Source organism: Lepidochelys kempii, chromosome 14 (genome assembly GCF_965140285.1).
Source record: "Lepidochelys kempii isolate rLepKem1 chromosome 14, rLepKem1.hap1, whole genome shotgun sequence".
Classification (NCBI taxonomy): domain Eukaryota; kingdom Metazoa; phylum Chordata; order Testudines; family Cheloniidae; genus Lepidochelys; species Lepidochelys kempii.
In genome coordinates, this window is record NC_136393.1 from 45,629,777 (window position 1) to 45,647,919 (window position 18,143).

Below are 18,143 nucleotides of genomic sequence, written 5' to 3' on the forward strand. Positions count from 1 at the left end.
TTATTTAGAGCTGGTATATTTGGTCACAGCCTTAGTGCCTTCCGACACAGCATGCTTCGCCAACTCCCCAGGCAAGAGCAGGCGGACCGCCGTCTGGATCTCTCTAGAGCTGATGGTCGACCTTTTATTGTACAAAGCCAAGCGCGACGCCTCTGCAGCGATGCGCTCGAAAAGATCGCTCACGAAAGAATTCATAATACTCATGGCCTTGGAAGAAATGCCCGTGTCCGGATGGACCTGCTTCAGCACCTTGTAGACATAAATTGAATACGACTCTCTGCGACTCTTCTTACGCTTCTTATCCCCTTTCTTCGCACTTTCCGCAATCAGCTTCTTTCCCCCTTTCTTCGGCACACGCGCAGACATCTTCACTCCCCTTCTCGCTTCTAATCAACATAAAAAGACACCAAGCCCCTCGGAGTTCCTCTTTATATAGATTGTTGCCCGACCTGAATGAAGACTGAAAGCTCTTCGGTCCTCACCTTTTCTAGCCACTGCTCGTTCGCGCGTCAAGTCTGATCGCCTGAACATGACGGCTCTGTTCACTATCTGCTACTGAGAAGGCGGCATAATTGATATAATCTAGTGTTGTCTCAGACTTTCTTCTTAGATTAGCCCACTCTCAACAAAGCAGTTTGATCCTCTACGGTTCCAACAAAGCTTTGTAAAAGTCAGAATATTTACGATTTAAATTTCCATTGGAGAATTTCTAGCGTGTTGGAAGTTATCTTGTTTTCCCATATTTTAAAAAAAATCATTTTATTTTCACTTTTTACATGTGAATCATAGATGTAACAAGAACCAGTTCCGTGCAGTTCTGACCACTGGCCTTTTGACTCTTGGTACACAGTTTCAGGTTGACAGAAAATAGAAGTTTTGATCAGCACTTGCCATCTGTACAAAAGAGCCATGTGGCTTCTTTTGCAGGGGTCAATGGATTTTTTTAACCTTTGTCATCTCTGTCCTTTATTAAACAATTAACTTGCCTGGGGGAAAAATCATTTCATCTAATCTCTCTCTCTCTATGTGTCTGAAATTAGGTTTCTAAATCTATTCCTAGGTGTCTGAACAGGTGTCCTGATTCTAAAACCACTGTCCACCCAGCAGCTACTCCTGAGGTGAATAGATGCTGCTGATAACTTAGAACTTTTTTGGGGGGGGATGGGGAGCCTACAGATTTTTGGAGTTTACTTATGTATTTAAGACTTTAACTGTAGGCACCCAGGACTCAAAACCTTTGACCAGAGAGATCCCCTGTTGTTGTCTTTCTTCTTTTCTAAATACTTTCCCCCATTCCCTTTTCATTTTCCCAGATTTTTGGCTTGACATCAGACTTTGTTGGAAGTAGTTTGAACTTAAACAAAACCATTTAAATATGGTGTTCTTCTGTTTAAATCATTGAGAATCTACCAGCATAGAGCTAGAGGAGATCAACCTCTCTATGAAGATGTTGGTTGGTTGCTCTGCCTGATAGCGATTCACTTGGCATTGATAGCACACAAGAGCTGTCTGCTTCATTCTTGCCCCTTTGCTCCCTGGGTGCAAAGTTCACCCAAAAAGGAGATTCTGAGGCTGCCGGGGGGAGCAAATATAGGCACAAGCCCAGGTGACTGAAAGGCTGTGTGCCTATAGAGCAGTATATATGGAAGAAAAAGAGGTCTGGCGACAATACAGTAAGTTTCCAGCCAGGTCCAGCAGAAGAGCAGCAAAGACATGCTGGGGTCGGCTTTCAGCTCAGCTAGTTTTCCATCAGGTCTCTCCAATACGAAATTAGTGAATTAGTGGCTGGAGGGAGAGGGAGATTCCCGGCCATGGTCTCCTGCTAAGAGGGGACTGGCCAGAGTGGGTGGGTGGGGGTCTCACCGACTCTAACGTTCACCTCTCCACACCTATACAACCAGTCTCTCTCTGGACTGCTCCATCTGAGATACCATGGAAGTGTTTCTGCATGGAAATTTTTCAGTTTCCATATTTTGGTTTTCAGGCATTTGATTTTTCTACTTTTTTTTTGGCCAAAACCCAATTTTCCATTTTTTTTGATTGAATATTTGATTTTGATTGCAAATGTTCAATCTCCTTTTAAGGGACTACCTTAACCACATTTTTAAAAACATTGCCATAAAATTGGGCCAGGCAGCATGAAATCTTATGGTTCACTTGTGCTCCTTCACCAATCCTTTGCTATATCCACTTGTCTCTAGATGTCTATTGAGATTGTAAATTTTGAGAAGTGGAGGCTGTCTTTTCCTGACATGTTTGTACTAAGAGCTTAACACACTGGGGCTCGAGTTGGGCTGGTCAAAACAATTTCCCTCAAAACTTTTTTAATATATTATTTTCAATATCAGAATTTGTCTAATTTAACTGAAAAAAATTCAATTTCCAATCAGGAAACTGAAACAAAAAAAATTAGACAAAATTTTTTTAAAAAATTGTTGTCAAACTTTTGGGTTTTTTGTTTGTTTGTTTGTTTTTCAGCAGTTTTTGGCTGAGAATTTTTGGTTGCTGAAAAACAAAACAAAACAAAAAGAAAAATATGGGGGGAAATGGGAGATAAAAAGCCAACATTTTCCATGGGGACTTTTTGTGTGATCTAGCCCCTGGGACTTCTATGGGCTATTACAATACAGTATACAGAATTATAATATACTAGTTTTGTCTCTTTCACTTGTTCCAGCCACCAGATGCTCAGCCACCTAACCTGGAGAAAGAAATGATTAAAACTATGGGACCCTATAAAAGGGTAAGTTCCCATGTGGAACTTTTTCTTCCAATCCCCCTCAAAAAAAAACCCCAAACCCCTTTAATTACTTTCCAGCTAAAGCTTCTACGTTCATATCAAAATAAAACCCACCACAAAAATACAAATAGAAACATTCCAAACTAAGGAAATCACAAGCTACGATCACACAAACAGCCATTTCTCTCTCTCTCTGTCTCTCTCTCTCACACACACATAACATTGAATAGAAACTCTCTATATTGAATAGAAACAGCACCCAAAACACCTTAACGCTGATGCTCTAGTTCCAGTAGACATTGACGTGCTGTTTTAAATACCAGCATTCAGAGAAATGTCCACTGAGCCCTCTCTCTTCAAGGCTACCACTTCCTTTCTCGTCCAGGGCTGGAGTTGATACTAGGATTACTTCTTCTACCAGCTGAATAGTGTATCTAAAATGTGTCATTTCTCTTCTGGACTGTAGAGGACTCTGTATCCCCGCTCACAGGCACAGTCTCCTCCATTCTCCCTGTCTGTGTGCGGCTGGAGAGCTGGGTGTGATGTCAACGCAGGGGACTGAATATAGTGGCTTCCTCATCTTCCCTTTCCTGCTTTGTCTCTGCTCTGAAAGCAGCCCTAGCAGGGAAGCAGGGATGGAAGAGCAGCTTCTACAAAAGCTTCCACTGTAGGGAGCTGCGGTTAAATTATGGAAATAGTGAGGTTTGAACCTGAGTCCTTCAACTCTAAAAGCACCAGCCGCTAACACTGGGTACTAAAGGACTAGGCTTATTAAAGGGTGTAGTACATAGACCAGTGACTAGAGGGAGATGAAGACCAACTATCTTCAAAGGAGGTGCTGTCATCATCATGAATAAGTTGCAATATGAACAAGAGGCTGCTAGGCAGCTCTCTAACTCGACATTCTATAGGCCATTATCCTCTGATCCCACTGAGGATTACCAAAAGAAACTACACCATCTGCTCAAGAAACTCCCTGAAAAAGCCCAGGAACAGATCTGTGCAGACACATGCCTAGAACCCCGACCAGATCTTGGGAGACAGACCAGTCCTCGCTTACAGACAGCCCCCCAACCTGAAGCAAATAATCTCCAGCAACCACACACCACACAACAAAAACACTAACCCAGGAACCTATCCTTGCAACAAAGTCCAATTCCAACTCTGTCCGCATATTTATTCAAGTGACACACATCATAGGACCTAATTACATCAGGGGCTTGTTCACCTACACATCTACCAATGTGATATATGCCATCATGTGCCAGCAATGCCCCTCTGCCATGTACATTGGCCAAACCGGACAGCCTCTGTGTAAAAGAATAAATGGACACAAATCTGACATCAGGAATTATAAAATTCAAAAACCAGTAGGAGAACACTTCAACCTCTCTGGCCACTCAGCGAAAGACTTAAGGGTGGCAATTTTGCAACAGAAAAGCTTCAAAAACAGACTCCAAGGAGAAACTGCTGAGCTTGAATTAATTTGCAAACTAGATACAATTAACCTGGGTTTGAATAGAGACTGGGAGTGGCTGGGTCATTACATACATTGAATCTATTTCTTCATGTTAAGTATCCTCACACCTTCTTGTCAACTGTCTAAATGGGCCATCTTGATTATCACTACAAAAGTTTTGTTCCTTGTTGATAATAGCTCATCTTAATTAATTAGCCTCTTACAGTTTGTATGGCAACTTCCACCTTCTCTGTATGTATATATATATATATATATCTTCTTACTATATGTTCCATTATATGCATCCAATGAAGTGGGCTGTAGCCCACGAAAGCTTATGCTCTAATACACTTATTAGTCTCTAAGGTGCCACAAGTCTTCCTGTTCTTTTTGCGGATTCAGACTAACACAACTGTTACTCTGAAACCTGTCTTAACATGAGTCACAAAATACTTGCCCAGTGGCAGAGAAGGCAGCTCCTTGGTATCCAAGACTAAGGGCTTGTCTACGCTGGGAAGTAGCCTGAACAACTATTCCATAGTAGCTCCTTTGTAGACGCTCTAATTCTGGACTACAGCCTTGCCCACTCTTGCAGCGGTGCATAGGGTATGTGTGTCTACACTCCATATTGAAAGACCAGTTACATCCACACTCACTGCTGTGTGTAACTATTGGCCAAGACAGCAGCCATCCCACCAGTACCCTTGTATGTCTCTCTGTCATTGAGATAGACCATGGTAGTCTCTCACTGTCACAAAGCCAGGGGGAATCTGGCTGTGCGGGGACAGGGCGTGTGTAGGGGAATTCCCCAGGAGGCAGCAAGACTCAGATGCCTTCATGGCTGAGCTCACTTGGGGACAGTCAAGAGTTTCTTGAGTTTCCCCTATATATAATTGCCTCACTGTAATTGAGAAATGGGCCCTTCCTAGTCCCTTGGTGCCTAGACTCTATGGTTTATGTCTACACTGTGATAAAAACCCACAACGCCAAGTCTCAGAACCCAGGTTAATTGACACACGCTTGAGCTGCAGGGCTAGAACTGCAGCCTAGATGTGTGGGACCAGGCTCTGAGACCCTCCCCTCTTGTGGGAGCTCAGAGCTCAAGCTCTGGCCCAAGCCCATATGTCTACAATGCAATTGTATAGCCCTGCAAGCCTCAGTCAGCCCTGCAAGCCTCGACCCAGCCCTTGTGCTGCGTGTCTTTTATGGCAGTGTAGACGTACGGTATGCCTGGGAAACTGGTCATTAAAAGCGTTCTTATAACACATTCTGGTTTGCTGTGTGGGACTCCTTTTGAGGTCGGTGTATTAATGGAAGCAGAAGGTTGGTTTCCGCATTTATTTTTAATCCACAGCAGATGCTTGAAAGCCTCAGTCCAGGCTTTTTGCTTTTTTTTTTCTTTTTCCCCACTGACCAATCGAATGTGTGATAGAAAGACTAAAGTACATGAAGAACACAGGACAAATGCCAACGACCCATCATACCTTGTGGTTTCTGCTTAAGCAATTAGGCAAAGGACCCAACAGCTGGTGTGGTGCATACACCAGAAATAATGGGAACAACATGAAACAAAAGTGAAGTGAGTGAGATACAACAGAATAAAAACATGCTCTGTGTGCATCTCACTCGAGGTTTATTTCGTGGGGGAATTGTGTTTAAAATGTGTCATATTTGTTCTTTGTGTAAGTCACTTTCCCCTGCTTTTCTGTATTTGATAGAAATACCCCGGATTTTACAGAACCTACCACTCACTTTATTGGATCTCAATCATTTCCAAGAAAGTTTCTGAGAGAGAGAGAAAAACAGAGTTCTAAACCTGGGTATTTCCAAACACTTTGAAATGAAAATAACTTGGAAATTTCATTTTAATGCAACTCCCCCCCCACCCCATTTTTCATCTAATTCTAATCCCTGGGGGCTCCCTAAAACACAGGAAAAGACGCTCCAAATGAGGGAGATTTGGTCTTATCCTTTGACATCTCTCAGAGGACAATTGGTCCCTGCCCTCAAACTGGTAAAAGCTCTCAGGGAAAGTATGTGGCACTAGGGACAGGAAAAACTAGCAGGGCTAGAGAGATGCAATTGTTCCTCCCAGATAAGGTATTGTTGCACTGGGAACTGGATCCTAGAAGGAAACTAGATGCAAATATGTTGCATCATCTTATAAACTGGGCCTACGGCTGCTGTCCCCAATCAGCCATCCCTGTTTATTTGGCCTGTCTATGCAATACAGTCTCAGTCTTTACCAGGGTTTTTTATAGGTTTTTAATGAGAATCACAATGTTCTTGAGATGATTTTTACTAGGGTTGGTCAAATATTTCCATCAAAACCTCTTTTCACTGGAAAATTGGATTTTTGATGAAATTCACTTTTTTTTTCTTGCACAAAATGGCTGTTTGCTTTCCTCATATTTACTTTATTTATTTATTTATTTTTGTCACTCCCAAATCGAAAGTTTTCCAGTTTGCAGCAATGCTGCTAGCCAAAATCCTGTGTGGTTTGGTGCATTTTTCAGCTGAAATGTTTTGCTGCCTGGTGAGTTTTCTGGTTTTCATGGGGGTTTTTTTGCTGTTGTTTTTACAAAAAAGGCAACATTCTCCACTCAGAACGTAGGCAACCTCCCCCCTTTTCTGTGTAAAATTAACCCAAGTGGAGGGGGAAGGGGAACAAACAAATAAACAAAAAGCCACATTTCTTGACCAACTCTATTTTCTACCCTTCAGTGAATGATCCTTAGCTGCCCCTTCACAATCACTATTCTCTGGCTATACAATAGCCCAGGGGTTCTCAAACTTCATTGCACCACGACCCCCTTCTGACAACAAAAATTACTACAGGACTCCATGAGTGGGGCCGCAGCTTGAGCCTGTCCGAGCCCTACCACCCCAGGTAGGGGAGTGGAACTGTAAGGATAAGGCCTTTTCCTGTAGCCATATTGCAAAAAGAAAAGGAGTACTAGTGGCACCTTAGAGACTAACCAATTTATTTGAGCATAAGCTTTCGTGAGCTACAGCTCACTTCATCGGATGCCATATTGTTTGGCCTATAGCCTTATCGTAAGGCTGAAAGCCTACTGCCTTTGTCTGCAGCCAGATTAAAAGAGCAGCCGCCGTTAGCTGAGAAGCAGGAAGTCACATCCTCACATTCCATCTAAATTAGATTAAAACAATGTAATATCAGGTTGTTAAGAAGGAGATCCTGACCCAATGGCACCTACTATCACCAGATAAAGAAACAGATCTTAAGATGGTTAAAGAAAACTTAGTTTGATGGCATCCTGTCTGGCAAGAGACCACTTATCAGTAGTTGTGGTTGGGAAATCCTCATTTCTGTATTGTTTTGTCATTATGGTCCCCACTTCCTTATTGTTTGTCTGTATGATCTCTGTCTGGTCCTTTGATTGTTTCTGTCTGCCATATAATTAATTTTGCTAGGTGTAAATTAATTAAGGTTTTGGGTTATGATTGGTTGGAGAATTTTGTTAGGATTGGTTAGTAAAATTTTAGTAAAATGATTGGTTGAGGTACAGCTAAGCAGGACTCAAGTTTCACTATAAAAACTGGGGTCCAAAAGGAAGTTCTTTGGGGAACCAACTCCAGGACACAGTCCCAAAGATCAGAGCTGCCAGACCTCAACACTTTGGCAATGACACCGTACAGAAACTGGAGTCCCCCAGATGGACCTGATCCCGACTGGCCATCAAGAAAAGTTCATCTGCCTTACTGCCTTATTGTATGTGTAGCATTGTATTCTGGTTTTGGTAATTGTTAATAAATAGATGTTAAGTAGGATATTACTGTGTAAGACTCTTTCACTGGTAAAAGACCCCCGTAAGCCCACAAAAGATTAAGCCTGGGGCCCAGAGGGAACTGGTGTCTGCCCGGAGCTCGGAGGGAATGGGTGCTTAAATTGACAGGGTTACGCCAGAGCCCTAGGAACTGGGTAAGGGTGGGTGCCCTAGAACATACGGTTACGCCTGGGTCCTAGGAACGGGATAAAAATGAGTGCCTAAATTAAGAGGGTTACGCCTTGAACCCTAGGAACTAGGTAAAGGTGGAAGCCTTGAGCCCTGGAACTGGGTAAAGGTGGGTGCCCTAGAGTGAGCAAGTGACAGAGAATTTTGTGTGGGTAACAAAGCCAAAGCCCCACCGTCCAAGGGCTTCAGTCCCAGGCAGGGGGCCTGTAACCTGAGTCCCGCCACCCAGAGCGGAAGCGCTCAGCTTGGGCTTTTGCCCCAGTACCCAGCAAGTCTAAGCCAGCCCTGGCAACCCCACTAAAATGGGATTGCGACCCACTTTGGGGTCCCAACCCGACCCACAGTTTGAGAAGCACTGGAATAGCGTGGAGATTTTCCCTAGTAGGAACATTTTCTGTGGGGAGGCGGGGAAGCCTAGAGTTGTCTCTTGGAGTCAGTCTACACTAGATCTGGTATTTTCTACACCTGCACCATCACGAGCATGTGTTATGTTAGTGCCACCCCTCAGGTCCACAAGCGATGGCGCACAAGTGTTGCCAACATGGTAGCAATTGCACTCGCTTAGCGTGTGTCTCCCTACCCTACATCAGGTCATTGTGCCATTTAATTGATAAGATCCAGCACCTGTGACGATCAGTGGAAAGACTCACTGTTGATTTCAATGGGCCATCAACCCTTTGCTTCCAAGGGTCAATGGCCAATGGACCTCTCAGGCAAAGCAAGGAGTTTGCATTCTGATCTGCATGGAGGGATTTCCTCAGGGTCAGATGCATCCCAGTGATAACACCATTGGCTGCCGAGGAGTTATGCCACGGGTGAATGTGGCTTTTCCAACTTCGGGGAACACACTCACTTTAATGATAATATCTAGCTCTTATGTAGCACTTTGCAAAGGAGGTTATTCGCATCATCGCTGTTTGACATGTGTGGAAGCTGAGGCAGGAAGGTCATCCGGACTACAGCCCAGGTCTCCTGAGGCCCAGTCTAGTGATCTCTCAATGAGGCCCCCCCCACCTCATGGGGTATTCTTGTTTGAGTCATCCAAAGTCTCTAACTCTGACCTACAGACTGATTCAAATTGACACAATGCAATCAGCCAAAGGACATGCACAAGCCCATTCCAGGAAACCTTGCTCAAGGCTCAGTTAATTTCTGTGAAGAGGAGATTGGAACTGAACTTCACAGAAGGAGTTCTGCCTTCTGTGAATCGAGGAAAATACTCCAACAGGAAGCTGTTCCACCCAGCTGTCTAGATTGTACATAGGCGCGGGATTTGGGGTGCAGGGGTTTTACATGGGGCTCCGCTCCCAGACCCCCACCCAGGGTCCCAGCTGTTGGCCCCACAGCCGGGCTCCACTTCTGGCCCCCATGTGGGGTCCTGGCTGCTGGCCCTGCTCCCGAGGCTCTGGTCCCAGTCCCGCATGCTGGCTCCCAGCCCCGCGCCTGGGGTCCTGGTTGTCAGCCCTGTGCCCAGGGTCCTGCTGCTGGCCCAGCGCCTGCCCTCGGCTGTGGCCCCATCCATGTCCCACCCTTCCAGAGAAATGACTCTGCTCTCAGCCCCAGCTCTGTGGGTAGGGGACAGACAAGGGAAAAGGGGGTGGCTTTCAGCACCCCCACTATTCAATGTATTCCAGCACCACTGGGATTGTGTATGAAATCTGGTGTTTACAAACCATGAGCACAAATTCTGCTGAGTCTGCATCACCCAGTGCTCAGAGGAACCAGGCAGAAACACCTCCTCCCCTGAGCGCAGAGAGATCTTTCGCCAGAGAAACTTCAACTCAAACAGGCGTGCGGGGAATCCTGTCGAACTGGACATATATTTTGTTTCGCAATCTGGGAGAGAGCTGGGAACAGAGGGTTTGTGAGGCTAGGTATATAAGCCAGTTGCAAACCAGTGTCCTTGAGAAGGCTATTGGGGAGTTTCGGAGAAGTAGCTGCAGACCCTGTGCTTGGAGGTAAGGGATCTGGTGGGCTGTGTGTTTGGTCAATCTGTTACTGCTTTGCGAGGGCTCCTTTGACTCGGCTGTACAGCCTCTGATCAGAGCAGACGTCTGGTTTGTCTCTAACAGGGATTACAATCTGTCTGCTCAGGATGGGTTTGTGAAGTCTCTGAATGCTGATTCCTGCTTTTTAACAAGAGTGTACTTTATTTTTTTTTTTTTATTTTCTGGGAAGAGTATCAAATAATAGAACTGCCTGGAAATTGGGATGTCTGTTTTCTCTACAGAAAATTTTGACTTAAAAGAAAATGAAAACCTGATTTATTTTTCAGTTTTCAGATACACACCAAAAATATTCAGCCCCCCACAAAGGTGCCAACACTTGAAAAAGTTTTGCCCCAAAACTGCCACACACAAAAATCAGCCCCAAACTGCCAAATTCTCATTTTTTTTGGCTCAAAATTATGAAAAAAAATATTTTTTCATGTAAATAATGAAAAAAATTGCCTCGAAGAAGCTGCAAATAAACAAAGAGGCTGTGGAAGCTCTGAGTTCTTAGCATGTCTGGCCATCAAGTCTTGTACGTCTGTGTGGACCGTGCCCACTTCAGTGTGTGTTGTGTGAAGAGCCTCAGTCCCACCATTCAAATGAAAGCTGTGGTGGTTTGCTTTTCTTCTACCCTGGCTGGTCTCAAGAAGTCCCTTCTTGTGCCACCTAACCTGCTATTGAGAGGATATGACTTTCCAGGGACTACTAAACAAAGTCATCTGGTCATGTTTTGAAAAATGATACCCAACCCTTAGATGCAGTTAGGGCTAATGGAAATCTACAGAAAATATTTTCCTCCGCTAAGTGCAGGGCTCAGAGGCGGCCGGTGACCCAGCCGTTGGGAAAGGCTAGCCCCTGGCCCCGCCCGTAGTGCCTGAGGCTCCTCCCCTTCTGCCACCCCTCCCCCCCCTTTTGCTCCTCACCACTGCCCCTGGCCCCAGCGCTGGGCAGCCAGGGGGCAAGTTTCCAGCTCTGGTGTGCAAAGTGGCCAGCCCTGGAGCGCCGGGCAGCTGGGCAGCACGGCCCCAGCACCAGCCACTCTAAGTCCCTGCGGGAGGCAGGCCAGCCAACCTGGGCCAGGGCAGAGCGCTGAGAACAGCAGGAGGGGGCCTGGCCTGGAGGCAGAGCCTGGGCGGGGGCCACGCTAGGCTGTTTGGGGAGGCACTGCCTCCCCCTGCCTACGATACCTGCCGCCCATGGCAGAGTGTGTTCTCCTGAAATGCTGGGTTGTGAAACAGAGAGACGTGGTGGGGGAGGTAATATCTTTGATTGGAGCAACTTCTGTTGGTGAGAGAGACAAGCCTGCAAGCTACACAGGGCTCTTCTTTGGACGTTGGCCCAATCAATTCCACCTTGTCTCTCTAATATCCTGAGACCAGCCCGGCTACAACAACACTGCAAAGAACAGGTAGTGGATTGTCTAGGGACTGCAAGGAATCATAAATTTTGAGGGGGAAGGCACGGTTAGACCATCCGTTTCATCTTCCCAGGGCTAGGGCACGATCATAGGTGGTGGGTATAATAGGCCAGGAGAGGCTAAGCCATGTCTGTGCTCCAACTCTTCCCCTCCCTGCTCCACCCCGTCCCCGAGGCCCCACCACTGCCTGGGGAGTCCCTCCTCTCCTCCTCTCCACCCCCACTCTGGAGGTCCCGGCCGTGTCCCTCCTTTCCGCCACCCTTCCCCCACAAGACCCCCCCGCCGACTTCTCCCCTCCGCACCCCGCCATGCCTCCACAGAGGAGAGGGTGGAGGAGAGGAGGGACACGGCCACTGGTGGGGTGGGGATTGAGCAGTGCCCGGGGTAGAGTGTGGGCAGGGCCGTGGGTGGAAGAGATGGGACAGGGAGCCAGCCTTCCCCAGGGGAAGTTTCACCTTCAACCCATGGACAAGATTTCTCCCTGCAGGCCATTTCCTAGGTTTTTGTCCAGTCTTGTGTCCACACTCCAAAGTGATGGAGCAGCCACTCCTGGCAGTTCTCTTGGGAGACGATTCCACAGCCTGATACTTTCCCATCTCACAATCTGGACGTTGTCCAATATTCAGCCTGAACTTGACCACGTTCATGTTCCTCCCTGGATCTTCCTCTGCCACCCCCTGTCTCACCCTTACTAATTCCTCTCCTGATGGCACCCCCAGTCACACTCAAGCTTACACCAACCCCGCCGCGCTTACACACCAAAGCAAAGACCAAGGATAAAGCCTGTTAGGATTGAACAATCAGATGAAGAGGCATTATCAATCTCTGGGTTTGGTTGGTTAGTTGGTTGGTTTGTTTTTATCTCTAGCAGTCAGAAGGGAAGTTTCAGGCAGAGATGACTCTTGCTCCCGATCCAAAACTCATCCATGGGACTTTCCCTAAGAGAAGTGAGCTTCTGGAGGAATTCAAAGGTAATCAATCCATCCTAACCCTGAGCCTAAAACACTCCATGGTGTGATGCTTTCTCACAACCACTGGAGGTGCCGATGAGTTTCCTGGTGCACTCCAGTGACTGAGGAAGCTTTTGCATGCGTGGTGGATAGCATAACCTGAGGAAGGCTGTGCCTCCCCAAACAGCCTTGCATGGCCCGCCCATGCTCCTCCCTGAAGCCGGTGCACTGGGGCTGGGGGCACACAGGGGTGTGTGTGTGTGTGTGTGTGTGTGTGTGTGTGCCCACTCTGGGCTCCAGCGGGTGAGAGGGGGCAGAAAAGGAGGGGTGGGGCCTTGGGCAGAGGGGAAGGGCCCCATGCTGTTAAGTAGAGATGACTGGAAAATTGGAGACGACCCCCGCCCCTGCGCTGAAAAATGTTACCTTTCTTAAAAGCCAGCAAACAAACAACAACCTGGAAAGCAACATTTTTGGGCTGGGGGAAGGTGGAAGGGAGAGTGAAAATGGAAGAAGTTTTGGCCAACGGCGGAAAAATAATCAGTCTGGGCTGGTTTTTTTTTGCACGGATGTGTGTTGTTTAGTTTTCCAATGAAAAAATAGCAATTAAAAAAATAAATAAAGGAAAGCAGAACCTTTCCGTTTCAACAAACCCCACAATTGCCACTGGAACAGTTTCAGTGGAAGGAACACTTTTGACCAGCCCCACCACTAAGGGGCTACAGGAGCGGATGCCCTTTCCCCGGTACGCTGGTGGCTGAGGAGTCTCCTAAAGCAATTCCTCGAGGATGACAGTTCCCAGGCACTCCCAGATGGGATGCAGGTGGTGAGCACCCCAAATGCTGTGGCTGTTGAGCCTAGATACATGAGGAACGCATGAAGCTCTGGTTGCTGGCAATATTGGCCAGATGCCCTCTCAGCTCTAGATACTTGGAGCACTGCCCAGGGATGGTCTACGGGAGAGAAGCCCAGCATCTGTAGATCTTTCGGACCCCATGTGCTGTACACAGCCAGATCTAACGCTCTGATTCTCTCTCACCCCTCTCAGAGGATGTGATTCTGGATCCTGACACCGCGAACCCGTGGCTCATCGTGTCTGCGGACGGGAAATCTGTGCGATCAGGAGAGATACCACAAGAGTTCTTGCCCGAGAATCCCAAAAGATTTGATCTTGCTCCCTGTGTACTGGGCACCCAGGGGTTCACTTCAGGGAGACATTACTGGGAGGTGGAGTTTGGGGATCAGAGGGAGTGGGCCGTGGGGGTTGCCAGAGAGTCCGTGCAGAGGAAGGAATGGCTCACTCTTAGCCCTGAGGATGGGATCTGGTCTCAAGGGCGCTGGTGGCTTCGGAGGGAGGCATTGGGCTCCTCTGAGACCCTCCAACCCCATAGTGGGAGGCCTGGGATAATCGGGGTTTGTCTTGATTATGAAGGGGGGCAGGTGGAATTTTATGAAGATGACCATACGACTATAATGTTGGCCTCCTTCAATGGGGAAAAAATGTTCCCCTTCTTCTACTTGGGCGGAGGGGTCCACCTCACACTGATCCCTTGAGGCTTAGGGGGGAAACATCCCACTGGGACCCCCCCCCCATGAAATGTGCCCCTCTCTCTAGCCATTTCCTGCACCGCCTCCCCGAGCCTCTGCAGCCTTGTCTACATGCAGGCTTTGCACCAGGGTCTGATTTAATTTGAACCTGGAGCAAACACCAGTCTGGATGATCTTAATTTGGCTTAAGAGCGGTGTGACTCAATTTTAAGCGTTGCCAGCACAAGTGGTTTTCTTGTGATTGTCATGATATTTGGTGTTTTTTTTCTTATGATTCCATCCGGATCTGCGCTCTTATTAAATCAGTCCGTTAAAATAATAATAGTGATGGTAATTATTAATTAACTGTTAATAACACAAACAGAATAAGAAGATTCATTCAATACCTAAAAGAAGTTTTCAGCCCTCCGAGTTGCAGAGGAAAGATTGAAAATGTGACTCCTAAAGTCTCCAACAAATTAAAACATTTATTACTGTAATATCTTTGCATCAAAGGGTCATTTTCTAATCTGGGTCTGTATAGCACCTTGCCCAACATGGTCCTGATCCATGACTAGCTGCTACAACAATCTTTTTTTAAAATCTCCTGATTTTTGAGGAGCCCTGACTCACGATTTTTGAACACTAGGGGTTGGCAAGACTGGCTTTAGCTTAAACTTGCTCCTAATTGACTTTAAAAGCATCGTTTGTCTTGATTTAAGAGGGTCCGCGCAGGCATTTGAAGGGGTTGAACTACATGCGGCTTCAATCCCAGGTGTGGCTAAACAGGTGCAGTGTTGCATGGAGACAAGCCCTTCAGGAATGTCTACGCCCCAGTGTGGATCATCCCAGCCTGGGTCAAGGGTCTCGGGCTAGCGGGGCGTGCGCGAGGGCTCCAAAACGTCGTGCGTAGACGTTGCAGCTCAGGTCTGAAGGCAGGGGAGGAGGAGGGGCTTCAGAGCCCACGCCTCAATTTCAAAGCCCCATCCACACAGCACCATTCAGAGCACTAGCATCAGCCCCGTGAGCTTGAGTCTCTCACTCCCTTGGGCTCCAAAATGCAGTGCAGATCTGCCCTTCCTTTCTAGCTTTGATGAGCCTGGAAGACTCCCTAGTTCACTCAGAGCTTCGTCTTGTCCTCTTCCTAACCTCCTAGACCCAGATTCTCAGTAAGAGATAGGTACCTAAATAGCTTTGAGGAAGTGAAACTCACTCCCTAGTCTCTGTGGTCATGCTCCCGCGGAGACTCTCCTAGCAGCGTAGGGTATGTCTACACAGCAATTAAAAAGCCACGGCAGAGAGTCCGGAGCCCAGATCAGCTGATTCATGCTCGCAGGGCTCTGGCTCTGGAGCTAAAAATATCGGTATAGACTTCCGTGCTCCAGCTTGAGGCAGGGCACTCAAACCCCACAAGGCGGGAGGGTCTCAGAGCTCAGACTCCAGCCCAAGCCCAGAAGTCCACATAGCAATGAAACAGTCTGGTAGGCTGCGTCCCGCAAGACCAAGTTGGCTGGCATGGGCCAGCCATGGGTGTCTGGTTGCTGTGTAGACATACGTATGGTCTATTCTCTCTGCTCTGTGACAGAAAGGGAACGAGACATGAGGCATATGAGAATGATGCTCCAGGCCCTTCATGGGCTGGCCCTTCCTCATCTCTATCCCTGCTTTAGTCAAGTTAACAAACAAGCCAATGGCTTGGGTGGGGACTACCCCAGCAATAACGGGAATATGAAATAAATGTGAAGTGAGTCAATGGGAAACTCCAGTGAGATGCACAGAATAAAACAAAGCCCAGTGCCAGGCATGCCCCAGACCTGTTAATGAGGGGATTTCTGTTCAGAATGTGTCCTTCCTGCTTTTCTGTAACTAGCAGAAATATCCCTGATTTTGCAATAAACGTTGAGTCCCTTTTTTTACTTCATTGCATCTCAATCCTTTCCCAGCTCCTTGCTTGCCAAACACAGGTTGGAAAAAAAAATTAAGTTCAAGAAGATTGTCATTTTAAGTGAGATGGCTTTGGAATATTTGCTGAGAAGAAAACAAGCAAACAGTCATTTCAGGTTGACCCGCAACAATTTCTTTTCTTTTCTTTTCCTTTTTCTTGTTTGGTCACTGTATCAAAAATTGATTTTTTTGCTCAGCTCTACCCAGCAGCTCAAGGCAAATCCATTCCCTCATTTTTCTTCCTTTCCCCTACTATGAACAATGGGATGGCTCCTCTGCTTTGCCCCCCCCCCCACTCCCACCCCTTCCCATCCCTGCAACATGCAGCCTGGGAACGGGGACCCCACTACAGCAGCTCCGCCAGGTCTGAGAGTCCACTTCTTTCTCCTGCTCATCTGGCTCAGGTGTTGAAGAACCCCAGGAGCTGCAAAGGGGATATAGGGTCTGAGGGGCAGATGTGGGGTCAGAACTGATGGAGGGAGCTGGATGACAGCAGATCTGAGGGCAGAATTCAGGTAGGAGCTGAGGGGGGCAGACAAGGGAGAAGGACAGATGTGGAGGTTGGGTGACAGTCAGATCTGGGAGTGGGGGACAGGATTGATCTGGGTTTTGGGAGGGGAGAATTCATTGCTGGGCAGGGGATATTCAGATGGGCGGATGGACACCTGCAGCAGAGACCAAAGTCACACATTTGGGAGAGGGGGCAACATTAATTGACACACACTGGAGGGAGTTCAAATATCAGAGGACAGACCCCCAAAAAACTGCTCCATTTTTTTTTAATCTCATGGGTTTGGGGCCAAGCTCAACATTTTTTGGGGGGAAAGAGGGGATTGAGTCATGGTTTTTCAACCTTTGAGGTTGGCAATATTATAATCTAGACAGATGCTCCTCAAGCCCAGTGTTGAGCTGGAGCAGGTTGTTAAATTTAGATGCCCTTTTAGAACCGGTTGTTCCGCGAGGTAGAACCGGTTCTAAACGGGCTTTTAAATTTAAGCGGCCCAAAGTGGAGCCTTAGGTGCCAACTCCAGGGATGCTCCAGGGCTGGAGCACCCACGGGGAAAATTTGGTGGGTGCAGAGCACCCACTGGCAGCTCCCCACCCCACCCCTGGCCCCAGCTCACCTCTGCTCCGCCTCCGCCTCCTCCCCTGAACGCGGGGCCCCGCTCCGCTTCTCCGCGCCCCCCCACGCTGCTTCCTGCGAATCAGCTGTTCGGTGGGAAGCCGGGGCGGGCTGAGAAGCAGGCGGTGGCTTCCCGCTCAGGCCCAGGGAGGCAGAGCGGAGGTGAGCTCGGGCGGGGGGAGGGGGCGCGAGGAGGGCCGCCCGTGCCGCAGCAGGTAACCCCGGGGTGGGGGGGCGCAAGGGAACCGCTCCCCGCCCCAGCTCGCCTCCACCACCCTCGGCCTGAGCGAGAAGCCGCGGCCTGCTTCTCAGCCCTCCCGGTGGGGGCTCTGCACCCACCAATTTTCCCCGTGGGTGCTCCAGCCCCGGAGCACCCAGGGAGTCGGCACCTAAGGCGCCACTTTTGATGTGATCAGTGGGGGGAGCGGCTGCTCCCCCTGCTCCCCCCCAGCTATGCTCCCCCGCCCCTAGGAGCCAGAGGGACCTGCCGGATGCTTCCTGGGAGCTGCCCCAGGTAAGCACCGCCGGGACTCCCCACCTCGCCCCCCGGCAGGTCCCTCCGGCTCTTAGGGGTGGGGTGGGCACCCACTACAGTGGCCCACAAGACCCTCCTGCCCGGTTCTGGGGGCAGTCAGGGGACAGGGGAGGGGGTTGGATGGGGCAGGAGTCCTGGGGGGGCGGGGGTGGGCAACGACCCCCTCGTGGGGTGAGGAGGGAACCCGTTGTCAAGATTTTGGCAGCTCATCACTGCTCAAGCCCCATGAGCAACACCAGCACTATTTCTCCCAGGACATAAATATTTGCCTCTGAGGTTGCTTTGTGGCCCACACTAGGGCAGGGGTTCTCAACCGGGGATACGTGTCCCACTGGGGGTACACAGAGATCTTCCCGGGGGGGGTACATCAACTCCTCGAAATATTTGCCTAGTTTTACAACAGGCTGCAGAAAAAGCACTAGCAGCAAAGTTTAGTGCAAACTAAAATTTGAGACAGACAAGTGACTTGTTTATACTGCTCTG

General features: G+C 48.3%; 1 protein-coding gene and 1 long non-coding RNA gene across 2 annotated transcripts; one reads left to right on the plus strand and one right to left on the minus strand.

The window, feature by feature from the left end:
* Positions 1–366, minus strand: LOC140897677 (histone H2B 7-like). Its single transcript, XM_073310594.1, has one exon. The coding sequence runs from the start codon at positions 364–366 to the stop codon at positions 1–3; it is 366 nt and encodes a 121-aa protein (XP_073166695.1).
* A 9,561-nt stretch (positions 367–9,927) lies between these two features.
* Positions 9,928–14,435, plus strand: LOC140897610 (uncharacterized). The gene is made up of 3 exons (XR_012154761.1): positions 9,928–10,134; positions 12,453–12,555; positions 13,580–14,435. It is a non-coding gene; the product is annotated as an uncharacterized LOC140897610 (long non-coding RNA).
* The last annotated feature ends 3,708 nt before the right edge of the window (positions 14,436–18,143 follow it).